Here is a 19,242-nt window from a genome sequence, read left to right as displayed (position 1 = left end):
GTACTCTGGAATCTGCTGTTAGTGTTGCTGTGTGTGTTCCTTCAGTTCTGGCGGAAAGCACAAAAGAGGTTTCTGTGTGAGTGTGTGTGTGTGTGGTGCTGGATGCTGACAACAGTTGCCAGTTTCTGGATGTGATATTTCTGTAACCTGGGGGATCAGGAGGAAGGGAAGTTTCTCAAACTTGTAAATTGTACTGCTGGTCTGAGACCTCAGCCAGGTACGCTTGGGTAGAACTGGCACTCCAGACCCCAGAGTAGCAACTGTTACTGTGCTGTAGAACTCTAGGTATGCTGTATCTGACTATTGCTCATTTGCTGAAGACTTTACAATATAGGGTTCTTGCCATCAGGAGTAAAGCATTATTTGTTATGCAATAGAACTGCTGGAACCTAGCCTGTCTCTGGTTCTAGCTGTGTACTGTAGATGCTGCTTAAAAGACTCACATTAGCAATGTGCTGAGACGCCTAATGGACCATAATAGACGTTGAAAGGAGTATAATGTTCTTTCAGACCAACCATCATACTATCTGCTTTCTTTGCTTTTTGTATTGATCGTACACTTTTATTCTGAATGCTCTGAACAAGCTCTCTAGAATAATTGATTCAATATGTGCACAGTTTTAGATTTTACATTGGCTTTTCATTTTTTCTGCATTGTCAGTGGCTTGTACTGCCTGGATTTGTCAGAAGGTTGGATGATATCAATTGGTAGGTAGACAGGTTGTTATCTTGAATTGGGAATCAAAGTGCAAACAAGGTTACTGCTGCTTCTGTGCAGCTAGCTGTTACTTAGATATGTAATTAGAAAATCTTTCTTATCCAGGCTTGTTGTCTTTGATCAATGAGCCAAAGATAATGAGTTTCTCCTCATGAGGGGTCATTGCCAACTCTGTAGAGATCTGAGATGAATCAAGTTTGGAGCAAACTGAGTAAAGAGTCCTTTGAAATCAGTGGGAGAAAATCTCATTAGAGGCACTTAATTAAAGATAAAACAACTTTTTAACATCTGTAAATACAAACAAAACTAATACATTTATCCATGCAAAAACCCTTCATCAGAACTGGACAAGAGAGAAAACCAAGCACTCTAGTTTTCTTAGCGTGGCAGTTCTGACAAAAGCTCACTGGTAGAGAGATTCAGGGAAAAGAAGTATTCCAAATTGAAGGATAAGGCTAAGTAATATGATAAATAGTAATACCAATAATTATCATGAACTAATTGGATCAAAGTTCAAAGTTAAATTCATTATCAAAGTACATATATGTCAGCATATTCAGGCCTGAGATTCATTTTCTTGCAGGCATTCATAGTAACTACAAAGAAACAAACAAAAATATTAATATAATAATAATTAAGCAAAAAAAATCAAGAACAGGAGACGAATAGTCCTTGAAAGTGAGTTCAAAGGTTGTGGGAACAGTTCAGTGAGTGAAGTTATGGAAGTCAGTTGTTTCACTAGTATACTAGAGGGAAGGAAATCTGATACCCTCACCCCTTTGACCTACACCTGACTCCAAACCTCGGACAGTGTGTTTGGCCATGAAGTGCTTCCTGAAATGATCCAACAAGCTGATAATATAGGCGGTTATGAAGGACAATAATGCAGGTTTTGTTTGTGATGCCTATGCCAGTGTATGGATAAATAAGAAGCTTGCCCATAGAAAAAGCCTTGTTCCACACAAAGGGTGGCTAGGCTTAATTCAAGAATGCAGATGTCGTAATCTGGAGCAAAAAATTAACAAACTGCTGGAAAAATGCAGAGTGATGGTTGATGTTATGGATCAAGAGTTCTGCCTCTACAGATGTTGCATGACCAATGAAGTTCCTCCAGCAGATTTTCTGTTAGGTTTGACTTAAACTTGGATGTTTGATCAGAATGGAACATGATTCCAATTGGGTAATATAATGCGTGGAACTTGATTCTTGTCACGGAAAAGAAAGGAAACAAAGAGGAAGAAGGGAAGCTGAAGTGGGATTTACAGGATCAGAACAAATGGAAGAGAACACCTGGGGTGATCCGTAACAGGAAATAGGTCAGAGATAAAAATTGTGAAGAGCTGGATCTGATAGAGGAAGGTTGTATTGAAGAGGTGAGAGGAGTGGTTGCTGGGCAAGGGAAACAGCAAGATTTGAAACTGAAGCTTAATTATTTTCCCTCAATAATGTTAAATCTTTGGGAGGAGCGAGGTGAAGATAGCTGTAGTTGTTGGAGGACAGTTATCCTAGCCCAAGACATCACTACAGGAATTACTTAGAGTAATGACCTGGGCCCAACCATTCTCAATTTCTTTGTAAATTACCTCTTTCCATCATACAGTCAGAAGTTAGGATGTTCACTGATACAGTAAATGCACAAAATACATCCAATTCCATTTGTAGTTAATGAGCAACTGACATAACCTATATTTACATATAGCAAGACTTAGACAACAGTCAGGAATGGGCTGATAAGTGACAATTAATACCCACACTGCAAAATTGCCAAACAGTGACCATCTTTAACAAGTAAATTGAATCGCCTATTCTTGATACTAAAACCTCACCATTGACATCCTGGGTCTTCACTAAATTCAACTGGACTAGCCATCCAATACTGTGATAGCAGAGAATGTAAGAGGCTGAGTATTCTGCAGTGACTGGCTTACCTCCAGAAACCTCAATGCTTTCCACTATCTATAAGGTGCAAGTTAGGAGTATAATAGAATACTCTCCAATTTCCTGTATGTAGCTGCTCCAACGATATTCAATAAACTCAGTTACATCCAGGATAAAGCAGTCTTCTTGACTGCTATCCATTCTGCTTCATCAATATTCCTTTCCCTCACCACTGGCACACAATGACTGAAAGGTACTATCTACAAAATGTACTGCAGTTATTTACCTAGGATACTCCAGTAGCACCTCCCAAAACTGCAATCCTATCTTTAGAGAGGGCAAGAACAGCAGGTGACTGGAAATACCACCACTGATATGGTGGTGTACCACACCCTAACTACTTGGCAGAAGCCTGAAATTTGGCTTTCTGGTCATGCCTCCTTGGAAATATATTGCCATTGGTACATCATCACTAGATTGGAATCCTGGAACTCCCCACCCAGTTCCACTGGATTATTTTCACCAAAATAACTGCAGTGGATCAAGAAGGTTGGAGCATCTTCTTCTCCAGGCCAACTGAGGATGCAGTATAAATACTATTCCTTACTGGTCACACCTATATCCTGGATAAGAACAAGAACATATTTTGGTGGCAGTAAGAGGAGATATCTGGGATACCTTGTGAATTCTGTCCATTGCTGTGGTATGACAGAAGTGAAGCATCACAGAGGGGCAGAGATCAGTCACTTTTGCAAATAACCTCAAAATGCCACGTTATGTACTGAGGAGCAGAAGGTTTAAACTACCTGTTGTTTTAGATTTTCTCTGGGTTTGCCTCCTAAAGTTAGTGTCAACAGGGCTTTTCACTGAGTATAAGAGCATTGTTAGGGTACCTTTGTCAGTGGGCTGCCTCGCCACCCTGAATGTATGAATCACCACATCCAGGCAAAGTGAGGTAAGTTCAACATTGAGCTCCTCAATCACACTGAGATTAGACTTCTTGTCTCTGCTGGTGGAACTAGAATTTGCGTCTCTGAAGTGGAGTCAGTCGTTCCACATGTCCTTTGAAGCTACTGTTCCTTGTACTATGGTGCAGCTCTTCAAATCCTCATTGGCCTTGTAGGGTGGCCAGCACAGCCCAGACCTTAATTAGTTCTGGTGCTCACAGTTACCTTTGGTTATTTTGAGGAGACGGGTAATTATGGGCACTTGATATTTATGTCCAAGGATAGCAGCTACCCTTGATTTATTTCTGTAGCTACTTGATAAACATATTGTTGGCTACAATATCTATAATTAGCCAAACCTTTCTCTTCATTTAAAAATCCTGAATATTGTTCATGTTTCATATCGTTTATGAACAATGCATATGTGTATTAATAGTTAACAAAGGCCTTTAGACTTTGGTACTGAGTTAGTCTCTTCATTGGACTGACAGCAAAAGTAGGCTATCCATTTGTTTAATTGGTAATACACATATGATTTACTGTGTGTTCATAGTAATAACATATTTAATTTTCTATTTATACCACTTTTACTTTATTGACATTCCAAGTTTGGTGTGTTTCAATTTGAGGATGTGATCGCATTAGGCAGGCACCAGAGGTTTGCAGGAATCAGAATCAGGTTTAATATCACTGGCATATGTCATGAAATTTGTTAACTTAGTAGCAGCAGTATATTGCAATACATGATAATGTAAAAAAATCAATTACAGTAAGTACATATACTGTATGTATATTAGTTAAATTAAAAATAGTGCAAAAACAGAAATAATGTAAGTGAGGTAGTGTTCATGGGTTCAATGTCCATTTAGGAATCGGATGATGGAGGGGAAGATGTTGTTCCTGAATGTTTCATGGCTGAAGAAGGTTTACTGATGAGGAGAGACTGGCTGAGCTAAAGTTGTTTACTTTGGATTGAGGTGAATAAGATTAGGTGAGGTCTAGACAAGGTGAACAGGAAGAACCTTTTGGCATAGAAGAATTAGAGAAGATTTCTGAGAAATATAGCTTGCAGATGTTGGGGGTGGGGTGGGGTTGGTGGTTTCAGGTGGGGGGGTCTCTGGAGCTCATTGCCTGATTGGGTGGTACAGGTAGAAATCTTCATTATGTTTAAGAAATACCAGAATGAACACCTGAAGTGCAGTAATAATAGAAGTAGAGCTCAAGAGCTGGGATTAGCTTAAATTTATTTTAGCTGGAATGGCCATGACTGACTGAGTGGTCTCATAAATTTTGATAATTCTGTATTTTTGTTGTTTTTTTAAAGTATTTTTGCATGCTCATGATGTCTGTTTGGGTTATGTAATTACATCTTTTACTGAAGTACAGCACCAGTCACATTGATTCCTGCTGCATTAAAACTGTGCTATCTTAGACCTGTGTAATATTAACGTAGTCAGTTGAAATACATGCACTACAAATTAGAGTGAGATATACTTGAGATTACACACAGTCTGCAGTCCTGTCAGAACGTTCTGAGCTGGCTGCCATGTGATTTTCTAACTGATCGGATGGTGTCGTAATGCAGAGACCAAGCTGTGTCATTTAAAAAAAACAGCATTAATATTTGAATAAACCAGCAGCACACAGCGGCTCTGGTCAGTGGTAGGAAATGCTATTTTTGTGTGAGGAGGCGCGTGACAGAGGTGATTTCCCCACGGTTTAGAGGGAGGATGAGGTGGTTCTGAGAGAGTGAGAACTGGAACTGGTTGCTGTCTTTGGCAGCACTGAAGCACTTTATCAGTAGTTTCTGATCTGTGATTAACAGAGAGGGGTAAAGTCAATGAAAAGAGGTGAGTACAATGCACTACTGACCTCTGCCACCACTGGTGATAAATGGATGGCTTTGTGACAGATGAGTTTCTAAAGCAGCAGCACAGTGTTTAAAATGTACTCAACTGGAAGTAGTATGCAAGTGGATGTGTTCCTTTAGTATTAATCGAAAAGAGTAACGTTGACGTTGATGCAGTGGTCCAAGAATTTAGCAGCTCTTTATGCATTTTAAATATAACGTAGTACCTATACTGTTGGCTTATTCCGATCATGGATTTAAATCTCATTAATATGTTTGCAATGTTTTAATACTTTTATTCTGGGAAAACAAAAAGCCCCTTCAAATGTATCTAGTGAATGTAATGTGCAAACGATCTAATTAACAAAGCGGAGCAATAGGAGTGACTTGTAGTCCATCGATACCTTTACAGGCAGAGCAGTTCTTGGCATCTTGCAAATGGAAGTTTCAATGATGTGCCTGATGTTTAAAAAAAAATGTCAATGGACCTGTTTTTTAAACTGACGCCACAGTTATGTGTCGGAAGAAATGTTCAAATTACAACCATTTTCAGGACGCAATCTGGAAGTGGAGCTGTGATAGACGGTTCTCATATGTGCTGGTTGAGCTCTGTTAATGCAGTTATATTAATAACATTGTGTGGACTTTCTGTAGACCAGATCTGGAAAATATCATAGAGAGATTATTATGTTCGAGGGATTGATCCTGGGGGTGTAGTTTTGTGTTTCTCCCCTCTCTCTTACTTCCCCGGAAGATCAGGTGGTGACAAATCTCGTCAGCTTCTTTCTGCCTGCAATTCCTTTAAGCTTTCTTCATAAGTAACTTGCCTTTCAGTTTACTGCCTAACTGAGATGGGAGGGGTCTGCGTGGGACATCAGTCTGAGTAATAAATGACCAAAAGTTCTGTTGTAAATTACAGTCACAAATGTGCAACTGACTACTGGTGAAAGAGAATAGGTGCATTACGGAAAGAGATTAGGCATATTGGTGGAGGTATAAATTAAGCACTGCTTTCTGCATCATATACACTCTTCCCAATCCATGTATTTTAGGATGCACATTAACGAAAATGAAATGGAAATTGCTTCTGTTATAACAATAGGAGCTGTAATATAGGGTGTGTTTAATTTTTAAATATGCGAATTAAAAATTTACATAAACCATTTAAAATATTTGTACTGTTAACAATGAGGATTCTGTTTTGTTTTTCTAAATAACAGATAATGAAATCCCTATGTTTTCACTGACTGATGTTCTTTAATGTGTTGATGGAGCGTGGGGTGTTTCTACCCAGTTACTAGCTTTGCTGTGGTCCACGTCACACAACAGTTCGCCCAGGGAGTGGGTTGTTCTGCACTCCTGACCTCGGGCTGCTGTCAGTGACTGGGTTGCCTGTCACTGATTTTTCTGCATCAGAAGTCGCTTCGTAAAGATCAATTTTCTGCCGGGTTTTCTGATGGAGTTGAGCCAACAATAACAGTTTGTAGAGCACTTTAAGCTAGCAAACGTTCCTCTCCACCTCCCCCCCCCCCCGCCCCCCCCCCCCCCAAACAAAGCACATGAGGTGGAGCAGATGGAAGTAACATTGAGACATGTTACTTGAGAGCAGTTTGACCGAAAGCTGCTTGGCTGTCAATTAAGAAAGTCCTATTTAAGTCAAAGAGGGCAAGCAGGGATGAGCCTTCCTCTTATAGTGGGTGGGGAACAGATGTGAATTGTAACCCTCCCCTCCATAATTTTCCCATTTTCCACTGAGCTCATTCCATAACAATATATTTATTACCCTGTGCAGGCTCTTTAAGCTGCTGCCTATTTTTTGCGATGATGCAATGCCGTGGTCAGACCGATTTGCCTCACATCCTTTACCCTATTCTCAACTCTTTGGTTTATTCCCAAAAATCTGAATACAGCAAATAAATAAAATAATGGGAACAGTGGTCAAGTTATTGTACAAGTAACCATAGGGCCGGACTATTGATCTGGAAGCAGGCGTTCAAATCCCAGCATGCTCTGGAATTTAATATCAAATAATTAAATATAAATCAATAACTTGTGTTGGTAATTGTGACTGTAATACTAATGGATTGTTGCTAAAACCTTTCTGGTCTGTAATGTGCTTCAGCAAAAGAAATCAGCTGTCTTTATTTGGTATGGTCTACGTGTAATAACCAACTCCAATATGTTTCATCTTTAATTATGCTGTGAACTCAGAAGATAGCCATTTAGGAGAGCAACTTTGTATGACCAAGTCCTGTGAATAAATAATGAAATAAGAGACTGTTCATCTCCAGATGGAATAATTGGACAAGGAGATGAAGATAAACTTCAGTCTCGATTTTTATTTTGCATTGATTTTGTATTATAATGAAATAGTTATAATGACGATAGGCTGTTGTCTCAGAATCGCTGCGCTGGGGAATGTAAAGCAATGTCTTATGGCACCAATGATGGTGGAAAAGCGAGACTGCAGTGTGATGTTTAGGTAGGTAGCTGACACAGTAATTATGAGCAGTGGTAATGCTTAAAAGATGATAGAGGTTTTAGGTATGACTAAAACTTGTTTGGAAAAACTTTGCGGGCAGGAAGTACATGGAAAGCTTGTTAGTTTCACCCAGTTTCTACTCAGTGCTTTCATTTGGCTTAATATATTTCCTCGTGGTGTGATTTCTGACTGTTTGATTTCACACTCCTGTGTAAGGCCAGTAACAATGTGAACTTGTTTCCCTGTTATTCATCTCCACCTTCTCTGACGATCAGTGCATAAGCAGATAATTGACTCTTTCTCGCCACAGGAAAATAGGATGAGCTTAGACGGAAATCTTGGTCAGCATGGATCAGTTGGGCCAAAAGGAGTGTCTCTGTGCTGTATGGCTCGATGCTAATTGCCATTTTTACAGCATTCACTTTGAATATGGCGTTCTAATTCTCCAAGTGGCGATCACTTTTGTAGATGATGTCAGGGATTGGGCGGGGGGGGGAACAATTATTTGGGAGGAGGGTGAAGGGGTAGAGGGGTAAGTATAGTGGGGAAGCGGTACAGATCCCCACCAAACAGGCAACAGAGTCATAGACAGCTATCAAAACTACCAATAATGCTAACTCTGCAGATGCCTCCAAGTCCCTTGAAAGAGAGAGTGGCTCCCTCCCAGACCAACATCCCCAGCAACTCAAGCTGCTCTGATGGATTGGTCATCCTGCCCATCTACACAACACCAAACTCCTAAATCAATTAGGCTCCATCATGGGCATGAGATTCCCAGAAGGATAAAATTGTAATTCTCACCAGGATAATCACTGGCCTGTATGCCGGAAGGTCGGTGCACTTGCAGTTTCTCCTGAATGTAGGTGGATAAGTCCCTATGTTCAAACCCTACCTGCCTCACCTATGCAGGTCTGCAGATCCTGCATGGGGCTCAACAGCTGTCTCAGAACCCCACAGACCTTTAGCCAAAGCATATTGTCCTTAATGCTGAGGGCTGATAAGACAACTAGATCACTCTTTCAATTAACATCTTGGGACACTTTTTATGCGATGAAAAGATTAGAAATTGTGCATTGCCAGGCTTCGTTTCACATGGTGTTTTGAGATGTCTGGTTTAAGACAATAGGACGTAGAAACAGAATTAGGCCAGTCAGCGCATTGAGTCTGCTCCACCATTTCATCATTGCTGATCCAGTTTCCAACTCAACCCCAATCTTTTGCCTTCTCTCCAGAACCTGTCACATCCTGACTAATCAAGAACCTATCAACCTCTGCCTTAAATACACCCAATGACCTGGCCTCCACAGCCACCTATGGCAATGGTTTCCACAGATTTACCACCCTTTGGCTGAAGGAATTCCCCCTAATTTCTATTCTAAATGGTTCTCTCTCTATTTTGAGGCTGTGTCCTCTAGACCTGGACTCCCCCACTATAGGAAACATCCTCTCCACATCTACTCTATCTAGACCTTTCAACATTTGATAGTTTTCAATGGTATTCCACCTCATTTTTCTAAATTGCAGTGAGTAGAGACCCAGAGGCATCAAATGCTCCACGTATGTTAGCACTTCCATTCCTGCGATCATTCTTGTGAACCTTCTCAGGACAATACTCCAAGTGAGGACTCACCAGTGTCCTATACAGCATTACATTCTTGCTTTTATATTCTAGTCCTCTCAAAATGAATGCTAACTTTGTAGTTGACTTTCTCACCAGTGATTCAAGCTTCAAGTTAACCTTTGGAGAATCCTGCACAAGGACTCCTAAGTCCCTTTGTACCTCAGATTTTTACATTTTCTGCCCATTTAGAAAATGGTCTATGCTTTTATTCCTTCTACCAATGTGCATGACCATACACTCCTGATACTGCATTCCGTCTGCCACTTCTTTGTCCATTCTCCTAATGTTTCTAAGTCTTTTGGTAGCCTCTCTGGTTCCTCAAAACTACCTGCCCCTCCACCTGTCTTCACATCGTCCGCAAACTTGGACACAAAGCCATCAATTCCTTCATCCAAATCATTGGCATATAATGTAAAAAAAACAGTCCCAACATCGACAGCTGAGGAACACCCACTAGTCACTGGCAGCCAACCAGAAAAGGCTCTCTTTATTTCTATTTGTTTCCTCCTGCCAATCAGCCAATCCTCTTTCATTGCTATTACCTTTTGTGTAATAGTATGGGTTCTTAGCCTGATAAACATATGTGACACCTTATCAAAGGCCTTCTGAAGTTCCGAGTACATAATATCCACTGATTCTCCCCTGTTTATCCTGCTTGATATTTCCTCAAAAAAATCCAACAGATCTGTAAGGCAACATTTCCCCTTAAAGAAACCAAGTACCTTGAGATTTAATTCTTGACAATCGACTTCACCATCTTCCCAACCACTGAGGTCAGGCTAACTGGCCTTCAATTTTCTTTCTTCTGCATGTCTCCCTTGTTAAACAGTGGAATGACATTTGCAATTTTCCGTTCCTCTGGAACCATGTCAGTATCTAGTGATTTTTGAAATATCATTACTAATCCCTCCACAAGGTTGTCAGCTACCTTTTACAGAACCCTGGGAAGTAGTCCATCTGGTTCAGGTAATTTATCTACCGTCAGACCTTTCCCAAGCACCTTCTTCCTGTTAATAGCAGCTGCACTCAATTTTGCCCTATGACACACTTGAACTTCCAGCATACCGCTAGAGGGACGGCATGGAACGTAGTGGTTAGCACAACTCTTTACAATACCAGTGACCCGGGTTCAATTACCTTCACTGCCTGTAAGGAGTTTGTACGTTCTCCCCATGAACGCATGGGTTTCTTCTGGGTGTTCCGGTTTCCTCTCACAGTCCAAAGATGTACCACTTTGTAGGTTAATTGGTCATTGCAAATTGTTCAGTGATTAGGCTCGGATTAGATTGGGGGACTGCTGGGTGTGGCAGCTTGAGGGGTCGGAAGGGCCCGTTCAGTGCTCTATCTCCATAAATTAATAAAATAAACAGTGAACATTGATGCAAAATATTTATTCAGTTTGTCCACTATTTCCTTGTCCCTCATTACTACCTCCCTAGCATTATTTTGTAGTGGTCCAATATCTATCCTCAATACTCTTTTACTCCTTATATGTATGAAAATCTGTTTTTTTGTATCGTCTTTGACATTATTGGTTAGTTTGCCTTCATATTTCATTTTTTCCGTCCTTATAATTTTTAGTTGCCTTCTGTTTGCTTTTAAAGGCTTCCCAATCCTCTAACTTTCCACTAAGATTTGCTTAATTATATGCCCTCTTTTGCTTTTTTGTTGTCTTTTACTTCCATTGTCAGCCACAATTTCGTCATCCTACCTTTAGAATTCTTCTTCCACTTTGGGATGTATCTATCCTATGCTTTCTGACTTCCTACCCAAAACTCCAGCCATTGCTGTTCTGCCACTGTGTCCCTTTTCAATCACTTTTGCCAGCTCCTCTCTCAGGCCTCTATAATTCACTTTTCTCCACTGTAATATTGATCATCTGACTTTAGTTTCTCTTAAATTGTAGGGTGAATTCTATCATATTACGATCACTGTGTCCTGAGGGTTCCATTACCTTAATCTTCCTAATCAAATCTGGTTCATTACATAATACCCAATGCAGAATTGCCATTCCCCTCAACCACAGGTATCTTTAAAAAAGCCATCTCATTGGCATGCTAAAAATTCTCCCTCTTGGGATCCAGCACCAACCTGATTTTCTCAATCTCTTTGCAGACTAAAATTCCCCATGACCATTGATAGATAGATAGATAGATAGATACTTTATTCATCCCCATGGGGAAATTCAACATTTTTTCCAGTGTCCCATACACTTATTGTAGCAAAACTAATTACATACAATACTTAACTCAGTATAAATATGATATGCATCTAAAATCACCCTCTCAAAAAAACATTAATAAATAGCTTTTAAAAAGTTCTTAAATAGTTTACTAAAATACATTGAATGGTAACTAAGCTAAGTCCTAACCCCGGCACTTTAACATATCTTGCCCCTGGCGGTTGAATTGTAAAGCCGAATGGCATTGGGGAGTAATGATCTCTTCATCCTGTCTGAGGAGCATTGCATCGATAGCAACCTGCCACTGAAGCTTTTGCCCTTTTGACATGCCATTTTAATCCCCCTTTGTAAATTACAGCCCATAACCTGACTACTGTTTGGAGCTCCCGAGTTATACTGTATACAGCTCCCATCAGGGTCTTTTTACCCTTGCAATTTCTTGACTTTATCTGCAAGGGTTCTGCATCTTCCAATCTTAAGTCTATCTAAAAATTTAATTTAATTTTTTATGGACAGAGCTACACCACTTCCTCCACCTACCTGCCTGTGCTTTTGAAACAATGTATACCCTTGGATGTTAAGTTCCCAACTGTAATCTTCTTTCAGCCATGACTCAGTGATGTCCACAATGTCATAACTACTAATCTCTACCTGCACTACCTGATCATTTACCTTATTCCATATACTGAATGCTTTCAAGGATAACACCTTCACTCCTGTATTTGTTACCCTTTTCAATTTTGTCCCCATGTTACACTGCAACTTATCCCACTAGGTGCAGTTTTGCCCATCATCTGCCTGTCCTTCCTGCCAGTATCATTACACCATTAATCTGCTTGTGTACCAACTGTCATACTCTCAGCCCTATTAGTCCGTTTCCCGTTCCCCTGCTAAATTAGTTTAAACCCTCCCCAACAGCTCTACCAAAACTGTACACAGGATATTGGTTCACCTCAGGTTCAGGTATAACCTGTCCTTTTTTACAGGTCATATTTTCCCGGAAGAGATCCCAATGATCTAGAATTCTGAAATGCTGATCCCTGCACCAGTTCCTCAGCTGTGCTGTCAAATTATCCTATTCTTGTCCTTAGGGGTGTGTGACACAGGCAACAATCCAGGGATTACTACCCTGGAAGTCCTACTTTTCAGCTTTCTACCTAATGCCCTAAATTCTCTCTTCAGGATCTCCTCCCTTTTCCTACCAAAGTCAGTGGTGCCAATCTGGGCCAAGACTTCTGGCTGCTCACCTTACCCCTTTAGAATGCCATAGACCCAGTCAGAGACATTCCTGACCTTGGTAACAGGGAGGCAACACATCTGGGTGTCTCTGTCACATCTGCAGAGTCTTGTGGCTGTCCTCTAACTATGGAATCCTCTATCATTACTGCAGTCCTCTTCTCTCCCCTTCCCTTCTGAGCCACAGCACCAGATTCAATATGAGAAACCTGGTCACGGCAGCTTCCCCAATAGCTTGTGCCTCTCAACAGTATCCAAAGTGATATGCTTATTATTGAGAGAATGGCCACGGGGCAGGATGTATAGAATCTGAAGCTTTCTTATCGTAACTGCAATCTATCAGCGAGTTGACTAGGCAGTTAGAGCCACAGCACAATGAAGGACAGTGTAAAGAACAATTGGTGTCTATTGTTCTGAAGAGATATACTTTGGGAGGCTGTTCACTTGTCATAGCACAATTAATTATCAAAGACAGAGTTAGTAGGAAGAAACAAAGAGAAGACTGTGTATCGTATTGTTTTCAGTTTGTTAATATAGTGGATTCCTATTGACTCGGCAGTTATGAACAGACAATGTATTTGCATAGGTGTCTTGAAAATAAGCCAAAACTGAAAATAAATAGCTAAAGCAGCTGAAGACATGATTTCCCTTTGATTATACTTAATATGCTTTGGAATAATACAGTGTATCATTTCTTTTTGAAATAGAGATACAGGATAGGCAAAATCAGGAAAGATTTTGCCATTTACTGTGCCTCCGAAAGGTAATAATACTTTGGCTTGCATTTCACCAATTAATATTCCTCAGCTTACTGCCTCATGTTGTTAATTGTTGATTTGTTAATGGAGAACCATTGTTTATTGAGCACCTTGACCTACAATGGCACTGTCATCACTAAGTACCCACCATCCAGGTCCACAAACTCAGTTGGACATTGTTGAGGCCAGAAGCGAGGGCCAGAGTTGGGGTATCCTGCAGTGAGCAGCTTCCCTCCTGGTATCGTAAAGCCTTTTGGAAAGGTAAAGTTAGCTGTGGAATACCCTCTACTTGTCTGGATGAGTACAGCTCCCAATAACTCTTAAGAAGCTCTGTCGTACCTAAGACATGGCAGTTGACTGGATTGGAATGGCATCTACCACCCTGAAAGGTTATTCCCTCTGCCACTGGCACACTGTGGTAGTGGTGTGTACCAGCTACAGAATGAATTGCAGTTATCTGTCCAGGCTGCTCTGTGTGCAGTCTCTATCAAATGAAGGATGGTGGCAACAGATGTAAAGGACTATCTATAGTCCTCCTCCAAACCCTCCACTAATTGGAAAAAAAAATGCTAGTCCTCCATCATTACTCAGTCCAAATCCTAAAACACCCTGGCCAGCAGTACTGTGGGCATATGTTCACCAGTCCACAAAGGCGGCTTACTACTACCTTCTCAGGCAATGAGAGGTATCAATGATGGCTTTATCATAAATACAACACCATGAGTCCATTGACCAGCTGTGCCGTTCAGTTCAGTCATGGTTGTGCATCCGAGCTCGCTCTTCCCTGCCTTTGCGCTTCTTTCCTTGAGACTGAAACCAATGCAAGAGTGACCTTGATAGCAGTTGAGCTGGCATTCTCAGCCCTTTCTTGAGAGCGAAGAATTGCAGATTTCTACTAGTCACAGTCGAAAAAAGCACTGGAATTGTTCTTGAATGATCTAACACCAATACAATCTCCAATTTGCTTCCCCCCCCCCCCCCCCCAAGGAAGTTCATTTCTTTCAACTCCATAAAATCAACTTACATTTTTAAGCACTTCAGTGAGGTCACTTTTCAGCCATCTTTACTTTAAGAATTGCTGGTCAGACCTTTCCACATAATTTCCCATGCAAGTTCCAGGATGATATGAGAGGAATGTAAAACAGAACAGCTCAATGCGTATCTCAGAAGAAGAGAGTGGTTCACTAATACTTTATCTCAAGTTTTCTCTACTATTCCCTCTCTGGAAGATGTTAACCTGTGACTCCTTGCATTAACATCTTTCACCGTTTTGCTTAAGGTGCTCATTCAGCGCAACACATTTACCAGAGGAAGGTATTGGCTGGAAGGAGAAACTGCAGGTAATTATTTAATGAGCAGAGGTTATAGGATCCTTATACTGTTCCTTATCCTTATACTTATATTGCTACCACACTGGGAGCAGTCAGTTCAATAGCTGACACGGGTCACATTTACAAAGGTAATTCTGTTGGTACTGAAGGCCAGTGGACTTGTTCTCACAGTCGTACTGAAGGAGTGGGTGCACCAGTAGAATGAGGAGCTGCCATTAACTTCTAGCTCTGTCTGAGCTCTTCAAAAAAATCCCATGTAAAGAACATCTATTTCTAGAGTCCTTGCGTCCTTGCAGTTGTTATCACTAAAATGGGCAAGGTCACAGGAATGAAAATAACTTCAATTTCTTTCCATTATAGTTGTATTACTAACATTGTTCATTTAATCCATTTGTATCGATCTACTGTAATTGATTACTTCCTTATAGTGCTGTATGTTGGCCCAGTATTTTATTTTATTATGTTTATTTCATTACAGTTTGTTGAGATTGATGTAGTGAGGGACCTAGCTCCAAGTGCATCGTTCCCTGAAAGTGGCCACACAAGTAGATAGGGAGGTAAAGAGAGCATGCATACTTGTGTCCTTCTGAAGGGTTTCGGCCCAAAACGTCCGCCATAGATGCTGCTTGGCCTGCTGAGTTCCTCCAGTATTTTGTATTCTCTGCTTGGATTTCCAGCATCTGCAGATTTTCTCTTGTTTGCATTCTTGTCTTCATTGGTTGGGGCATTGAGTATAAAATTCAGGAAGTCATGTTGCAGCAACATAAAACTTTAGCTAGGCTGCACTTGGAAGTATTGTGTGCAATTCTGGTTCCTCGGTTATAGGAAGGATGAGGAGGGTTTGGATTGGATGAAGAAGAGGTCCACCAGGCTGCTGTCTGGATCAGAGAGTGTGAGCTATAAGGAAAGATTAGACAAACTTGAGTTATTTTCTCAGGAATGTCAGAGGCTGAGGGGGTGTCTCCTGATAAGCATTATAACACTCTGAGTGGAATAGATGGGATGGACAGTCAGAATCTTTGTTACCCAGAGCAGAAATGTCAAATGTTAGAGGACATGCATTTAAAGTGAAAGCGGGGAGTTTAAAGGAGATGTGCATGGCAAAGGTTTTATAGCGAGTGGTGGGTGTCTGGAATGAGCTGCTGGGGTAATAGTGGAGGCAGATAGAATAGTGCCACTTAAGGGGCTCATGTGGGTTCAGAGAAAGGAGGTTTATGGATCAGAAGGGATTTTGTTTAATCTGGCAACAGATTCGGCACAGACACTGTGGGCCAAAGGGCCTGTTTCTCTGCTGCACTTTGTAAATTGTTCTGGCAAATTGGTTGTTCCGTTTACTGCTTTGTAACAGTAGTCAGTCTGCAACAGTACCTTGTTGTTTGGATGATCAAAGCTTACGAAAAGCCAGTGTAACATCAAGATGGCGGCGCGACGACGCAGGGCGCAGCGGCCACTCCAGTAAGGAATATCCGTTATCTGTAAGTAGGGGCCGTGCACAATCCTGATTTGATTGAGACGGATGTGTGAAGCACGGAGGAACATCTGGCGAAACTTCTGACATGCCTGTGCTGCTGACGCTGCTACTGAGCGATCGGAGAGATCTCCAGAGAGGAAGGCCCCGAATCCTCGGCTTTGCCTGTTGCTTGGTGGCCGGAGCTGGGGTTGAAGCACTCGGCAGAGATGGTGCTCGGTGCTCGGTGTCGGAGGGCTGGTCGGAGGCACGAAGTTGTCGGAAGTTTTCGGACGGACTCACAGTTGGCTTTGCTCGGGTGCTTCCAGAGGCTGCATCGGGAAGTTTTGCCACGTTGGTGGTTTCTTCCTTCTGCCATCTGCGTGAGATGATGGGCTATCTGGGACTTTGAGACTTTTTTTTTACCGTGCCCATGGTCTGCTCTTATCAAATTATGGTATTGCTTTGCACTGTTGTAACTGTATGTTATAATTATGTGGTTTTTTTGGTCAGTTAGTCTTGGTCTGTCTTGTGTTTATGTGATATCATACTGGAGGAACATTGAATTTCCCCTTGGGGATGAATAAAGTATCTATCTATCTATCTATCTAGAACCTTGCGCCTTTCTTTCTTAAGTAGTACAGTTCTTTCATGTTTGATCTGTTCTTCTATTTAGCTATATCTCTTTTCCTGATGTTCAAATGGAACCAAGATTGGACGGATTAAATATATAAAATATGTGCTTTTTATCAAGACAATCTCATGCGTGTTTTCTCTTAGCTAGTCCCTAGATGTTAATGATTTGCTTCAACGTGAGTTCTGCGGGTTTGGAAGTGACTGTTCAGACCCATGTCCTGTGGCAGGCAGGTGGAAGGTAACGTGCTTCCTCTTCCAGGCTTTCTCTTGCTCCTGCTGATGAAAATGAAAACTCTCATTCGATGCTCCTCCTTCATTTTGATTGGTCATGGGCCAAAGATGACCACGAGTCAGTGATGTGTGATATGTTCTCAAGGAAGCATCAAGAACATCCTAGAAATAATTTTATTGTCCTCCTGGTAACCATTTGCTCAGAATAGCACTCCTTTTATTGGAGTCTGACTGAACAAGTGAATGATGCAGTCTGCCCTTTGGAACTGGCTGGGTATGACTACAGCCTCATTTCTAGAATGAGGCTAGAATCAATACCTGTCTCAGGAAGGACCTGGACCCACTGCAATTTGCCTATCGCCACAGTAGGTCTATGGCAGATGCGATCTCAATGGCTTTGCACGCAGCCTTTGGATCATCTGGTCAATGCAAATACCTATGTTAGGTTGTTGATTATTGACTATAGCTCATCATTTAACACCATCATTCCTACAGCCCTGATCGAAGAGCTACAGAATCTAGGCCTCTGTACCTCCCTCTGCAACTGGACCCTTGACATCCTAACCAGAAGACCACAACCTGTGCGGATTAGAAATACGTTTCTACCTCGTTGACATTAACACTGGCGCTCCACAGGGATGTGTGCTTAGCCCACTGCTCTACTCACTCTACACCCATGACTGGATGGCTAGGAATAGCTCAAAAAGCGTCTATAAATTTGCTGATGATGCATCCATTGTTGACAGGATTTCAGATGGTGATGAAAGGGCGTACAAGAGTGAGATATACCAATTAGCTGAGTGATATTGCGACAACAACCTTGCCCTCAACATCAGTAAGACCAAAGAACTGATTGTGGACTTCAGGAAGGGTAAAATGAGGGAACACAAACTCATAGAGGGATTAGAATTAGAAAGAGCGAGCAATTTCGAGTTCCTGGGTGTCAATATCTCTGAGGACCTAACCTGGATGCAACATATTGATACAACTATAAAGAAGGCAAGACAGTGACTATATTTTATTAGGAGTCTGAGGAGATTTGGGTTGTCAACTGAAACACTCAAACTTCTACAAAATTACGGTGGAGAGCATTCTGACTGGCTGCATCACTGTCTGGTATGGGAGTGGGGGTGGGGTGGTGTGGGGCTACTGCACAAGATCAAAATAAGTAGCAGTAACTTATAAAATTAGTCAACTCTATCATGGACAGAGCCTCCGTAGTATCCTGAGCGGTGCCTCAGGAAGGTGGTGTCCATCATTAAAGATGCCCACCACCCAGAACTTGCCCTCTTCACACTGTTACTGTCAAAAAGGAGGTACAGAAGCCTGAAGGCACAGACTCAGCAATTCAGGAACAGCTTCTTCCCCTCTGCCATTCGATTTCTAAACGGGCACTGAACCCATGAACCTATCGCATTACCTTTTTATATCTTTTTTTTTGCACTACTTATTTTAACAACTATTTAATAGACATATATATTCTTAATGTAGCTCATTTACTTTCTCTATATTTATTTATCATGTATTTCATTGTACTGCTTCCATAAAGTCAAATTTCACAACATACCCGGTGATATTAAATCTGATTCTGATTTCTGGGGATGTTGGCCTGAGAGAGGGTGCAGGTATGTATATTGCATCCTACCTTTTCTCATGGATGCTGCCTGACCTGCTGAGTTCTTTCAGCGTTGTGGACGTATTCTTTGATCCACAGCATCTGCAGCTGTATTTTTGTGTTTTGCATCCTACCTTGCCAGTGCATTTGGAGGATTTTGTGAAGACATATTTTGTTGGTGGTACACATTTTACAAAAGGATGGCATCACCTTCAAATTATACTGATCAAGTTGTATAGTTACACACGCTCATGTAGGTGTCAAATTTAGCAATAAGGTAACCAATAATCCGGGCTCACTGTCTGCATGGA

The 19,242-nt window shown here is 41.3% G+C and overlaps 1 protein-coding gene across 6 annotated transcripts in view; it reads left to right on the top strand.

Moving 5' to 3' along the window:
- psd3l (pleckstrin and Sec7 domain containing 3, like) overlaps positions 1 to 19,242 on the top strand; it is a 502,996-nt gene that overhangs the window by 179,579 nt on the left and 304,175 nt on the right. The window contains exon 1 of one of the 6 annotated variants that reach the window (XM_073042545.1): positions 5,175 to 5,393. The exons of the other annotated variants lie outside the window; for them this stretch is intronic. Coding sequence (XP_072898646.1) covers positions 5,384 to 5,393 — 10 coding nt within the window. The 5' untranslated portion in view covers positions 5,175 to 5,383. Of the gene's footprint in view, positions 1 to 5,174; positions 5,394 to 19,242 lie in introns of those variants that run through there. 6 annotated transcript variants of the gene reach the window in all.

The sequence above is a fragment of the Hemitrygon akajei genome, chromosome 4 (assembly GCF_048418815.1).
Source record: "Hemitrygon akajei chromosome 4, sHemAka1.3, whole genome shotgun sequence".
Lineage (NCBI taxonomy): Eukaryota > Metazoa > Chordata > Chondrichthyes > Myliobatiformes > Dasyatidae > Hemitrygon > Hemitrygon akajei.
The sequence above is the reverse complement of the archived record's forward strand: the minus strand, read 5'-3'. Positions and strand labels throughout refer to the sequence as shown.